At 42.3% G+C, this 4,934-nt stretch overlaps 1 protein-coding gene across 1 annotated transcript in view; it reads left to right on the forward strand.

The window, feature by feature from the left end:
* Window positions 1-3,643: 3,643 nt before the first annotated feature.
* vox (ventral homeobox) overlaps window positions 3,644-4,934 on the forward strand; it is a 9,806-nt gene continuing 8,515 nt past the window's right edge. Inside the window, exons 1-2 of the mRNA XM_015054189.1 lie at window positions 3,644-4,224; window positions 4,303-4,535. Of these exons, the coding sequence (XP_014909675.1) occupies window positions 3,855-4,224; window positions 4,303-4,535 (603 nt within the window). The 5' untranslated portion in view covers window positions 3,644-3,854. The remainder of the gene's footprint in view (window positions 4,225-4,302; window positions 4,536-4,934) is intronic.

A 4,934-nucleotide genomic window follows, 5' to 3' on the forward strand; every position in this document is an offset into this window, starting at 1 on the left:
TTGAAGTGGACAAACAGTGGCACGCGCCAACCGCCCCGCATGCGCAGCGGGTCGAAGCACCTCTGGATGTTTGTAACTCGGCGCGGAATGCGCGCGCCGCCGTTAACACAACCTTAACGCCATACTGCTATCTCGGCCCTGTTTCACCGCTGTACAACCGACAGAAAAGAGGGGATATAAGCTATGGGCTGATACAATTTACAGTCAGTCTACAGTTAACTCACACATTGTGAATAAAGAGAGTTGATACCTGTAACTAGCCCGGCTCCTTCGATGGCCTGGCAGTTTTGGCGGAAATGAATCGCTGCCAACAAAAAAGTCCGGTTAATCTCCAAGACAAAATATGCGTCCAGTTTGTGTCTTTTCTCTCTTCTCTTTTTTCCATCCTTTTCATTTTGCTGCTCCATGGAGCTCCACTCATGTTAACTTAGTCCGCAAAAATGCCCCAGCTAGTTTGCCGTCTGTTGCCAAGTGACTGATGATGACGTTGGCGGACGGCTGGTAACAAGCTTTACCCAGAATACACTTGGAGACAATATTGGCGATCCTCTTGTAATTTTACGCGTCATAAAGTTAAATGTAGGAGTAAATATAAAGCCAGTCATGTAGCACAACATTTTATTCAATATTTTACACCGACTATGTCACTAAAATCAGTTGATCTTGGAAAGGTTTAAGCAACCATGAGTCAACAATGACTGGGGCAGTCTAATATATATTCTACTGGGGTAACACATAATAATTACATGTACATTATTTATCATACTCAACAGGAGAGAACCTGTCTTTTTCAGCTCTCATCAGACGTGATAAAGGCTTTGATTTCTTAAACTATATTTTGCCCTCCTCTAGGCCTGGGATTTTTGCAGGGATTACAGTTGGTGACAAAGAGCCTCATTCTCAGCTTCTAGAGCCACAAGTGTCTGTTTCATCTTCAACACTTCTGCCCGAGCTTCTTCGTTGTCTCTTAGCTTCTCCTTGAACGACTCTGGTTGTTGTACCAGTGCGCAGCCCAATGTAATTTTTTTATCATGGGGCCCAAGATTCCTGGTGGCGTCCCTTGGAATTGTCCTAACTTTTCCCCCTGGGTAAATGTGAACAAGTTCAGAAAGTGTGACGCATTTTGCAAGATGCTGCCGTCTTAATCACTTTGTCATGTTGAAATTAACCACATAAAATGCATTAAAGTCTGAACATTTCTGGAAATATGTTTAAGCAGCTAGTAAGACTTTTGTTATAATTAAATAGGAAAAATAATTAAAAGTCTTAGCTACATCTGAGAACATTAAACTTCAATTAATACAGTAATGGAGTTTAAGCATTAGATCAATTTTTGTTCGGGTTTAAATATAAGATAAACTTTGGTATTATAACTTGTTTTCTGTCTCATGGACTTCAAGAAACAAAACGGAAAACTGTCTCTTCTTTAGAGTCGTTAATGGAGTTCAGAGTTCGGCAAGAAACACGTTCATTTTCTTCCGCTTTGGTCCACTTGTGCACTGGACAGAACCGCTGCATGACCGATTCAGCCTGTTAGAAAACATTAGAATACAATGAGAGAAGCCTCTGCGCTGCGGACAGACCCGCAGCTGAGGAAATGGACCCAGTGTGCAGGCGGCGTCCCGGATTGTTTCTTATTGTTATCTAACTGAATCAGAGCCCGCCTTCAAAGCGGGGCAGATAGAGTTCGCCAAAAGGCTGAATGGACTTCTGCCTGGATGACAGCAGATCGCCGATAAAAGAGAACCAGACCTGGCCTCTTATCTGCTTTACTGTTGAGCTCAGTGGCACTCAGGGAATCCTTCACAGCTCCGAGAAAATATGGAAAACTGTCCTGGGATTTGTTTGGCACATCCAAAACATGAGTTCATTCTGCTTTACAGATTAGTCAGAGAAAAAATAAAGTTTGCTTAAATCATTGCAGCTTGTGAAGCTCTGAGTGCTTTTTTTCAGTTGCCTCACATGGGCTCTGAACATGAACGCGGCGACAATCAAGCGTAATTGTGTTGCTACTGTAATGCCTTTGATCTCTTTAAAGTTTGGAGCGTCTGTGCCAAACGCTGGTGGTTGGGTAGCTGGCGCCGACGCACACCCAGGGGAACTGAAGCATGTCGATGCAGAAACCCACTGGAGGGCTGATTCCCACTTATTGCACAAACTTCACCGGGAATGCGCTAAAAATAAACTGGGATGAATTTTCCAGACAAGACAAGTCTGAAGTAACTCGACAAATTGGATTCTTTTGCGTATATTTCAGAAGACTAAACTTTTTTCTTATTTCTATTTTTTACACAAAAAAGTGCCTAATTTTACTTGAATGTGGTAAAAAGAAGTGAAAACACTGATTATACACTGACAAAACGAACTGTTACATTTAACAAAAAATGTTTTCTGCAACTTGTGTCATTCTGTTTCTGATCAATTTTCAATCACGTTTCTAAGTGGGTATGATGTAACCTGAACAACTATTACATCAGGTTACGTCATACTAGGGAAAAAAAACCCTGATGCAACCTGAACAGTTATTACGTCAGCTATTTCCCTCATTTTGAAATGTAATTAATTTTAAATATTAGATAAATTCAGAATATTTCAAAGATAGTGTTCCTCAAATTAGCTTGCTTCTAATCTTATGTTGCTTTAAACTTTCCATACAACAGACAACATATCACAATTTATATTTTATTAATTAAATGGAGAAACAAGATATTTGCAGCAGTATTTCTCAGTCTCCCTTTATATGCTCATATAGATTAAAAGCTTCATGGGTGCAGTCATTTATGTCCACAAACATGATTCATAGGATCCTCTGAGGAATAACAGATGCCTCTGCTGGTTCCTCCTCAAGACTAACAAGCACCAGGGAGGAGGCAGGAGGCAGGCAGCTGAAAAGAAAAACTTTTACCTTAGGAAATTCAAAAACTTTGGTCCAGAGAGGAAACTGCAGAGATGGGAGAAATCCCTGACAAAACACACGGGGAAGCAGAGAGTAGAACGCTCCACGTCAAAACTCCAAACCAAAGTCCCAGAGATCATAACAGGATTTGACTTTAAAGTCTGCCCCAACATTGGGCTGCATATGAGAAATAAAAATATAGAAGATGTATGTAGTTGACTGAAGAATGTGTAGGAAACAGATGCAACCAAAACATTTACAAAATTAATAAAATTTGTCAAGTTAATCATCAAAAATGTTTGAGCCACTCCTCATGGAGATAATCCATTCTTCCATCCATTTTCTGCGGGGGCAGCAGCTTCAGAAGGGAGGTCCAGACTTCCCTCTCCCCAGTCACTTCTACCAGCTCTGCTGGGGGATCCCAAGGTGTTCCCAGGCCACCCGAGACCTGGAGCATGGAGACAATGCTTTTTAAAAATGCAATCAATGTTACATTTGCACAGTCAAATTGCAATCATTTCTTTAGTTGCTGATTTATTTCCAGTTGTCTGTCCGACCCAAGAACCAGCATTTGGCACCAGGACTTCAAATACATTTAAAATATTAACACTTGTGTCTTTAGTATAAGTACAAATAAAACTGTATGTGTATGATATCATTCACTCCAGCAACAAAATTATCTTATTTGTCATTTCATTGATTTTTTTAAAAAGTAATTACATTTTGAAAATGAGTGGAAAGTAAACGTCCAAATTTGTAACCTTTCAAGAACAGCTGGCTCAGTGAGAGGATAATTATATTCAGTGAGAGTCTTTAAATCCTGTCCTGTGGAACTCCAGCCATTCAGACGCGGTGGCGCCAGGTCTTCACACGGTCACAGGATATGTAAAGACTTCAATAACGAGCCATTATCCCCCAATCATCGGGATCGATCGGGCGTTAACAAGCGACTCTACATATGCAAATGGATGCGAGTGGCTATAAAACCTTGGCTGCAGGCCACAACACGTTTCCTTGTGACATTTGGTGGATTTGCAGACCACTGAGCAGCAGCACCGTAGACATGGTGAAATACTTTTCCGTAGAGTGGTTGGCGCAGAGCCACAGCGGCGGCGGCGCGGCGAAGGAGGGGCAAAGAGCTTCCCCTGCGCACAGACCTCATGTCCTCTGCATGGTGCAGCCGAGCGCGCCAATTTTTGGTAAAGGTTACCTGCAGCCAAAACCCAAGCCGTCAAAGGCCGCTAAGCAGGAAGGGTCAGATGAGGTCAGAGAACCGCAGAGCTCCCGCGTCGGCTCATCTTTACATCCAGCAGACTTTTGCTCGCCAAGTAAGCTTCTGAATCAATATTTTGTAATGTTTTTTGGTAAAAGTTTCAGATTTGTAACTGTTTTTATTCTGTCTTGAGTTTCTGAAGTGAGCGGGTATTCCTCCGGGTACGAGAGCGAAGCGGAATCCTCCGAGATTCCGTCCGTGGATGAAGGGAATGAGGCGGAGAAAGACGCGCCGCAGCGCCGCGTGCGCACCAAGTTCACTCCGGAGCAGATCAGCAGGCTGGAAAAGATCTTCAGCAAACACAAATACCTGGACGCAGGGGAGAGGGTGAAGACGGCGCAGAAGCTGGGCCTCACAGAAACTCAGGTAAAACGCAGGGCCGCGCAGAGACCACTAAAGGGGCAGGTGCTCAAAAAAAGGGGGCACATCTAACCTCATTCTAGACAGAATATTAACAAAGCCACAAACTTTCAGATTTTTATAAACAATGATAAATTACAAAATTGTGAGATGTACAATCAAAGCTAAGGGAAATCTCTATATAGAGCATAACACTATGCATATGTGAAATACTTTCTGCAGGTCTATTTTGTTACAGGAAAGTATTGCAATATCCAAACCCGCAATTTAGCAAGATATGTAAATCAGAGCTGGACCACCAGACATATTTTGTCTTTACAGAATTACACTATTAAAACTATAAACAAGGGCACAATGCAACCCTTTAGGGTACTGTATGAAGATGGTCCATTCAGGAAAGCAGAG

This window comes from Poecilia latipinna, unplaced genomic scaffold (genome assembly GCF_001443285.1).
Source record: "Poecilia latipinna isolate Pla-1442-1.1 unplaced genomic scaffold, P_latipinna-1.0 Scaffold1235, whole genome shotgun sequence".
Classification (NCBI taxonomy): Eukaryota; Metazoa; Chordata; class Actinopteri; order Cyprinodontiformes; family Poeciliidae; genus Poecilia; species Poecilia latipinna.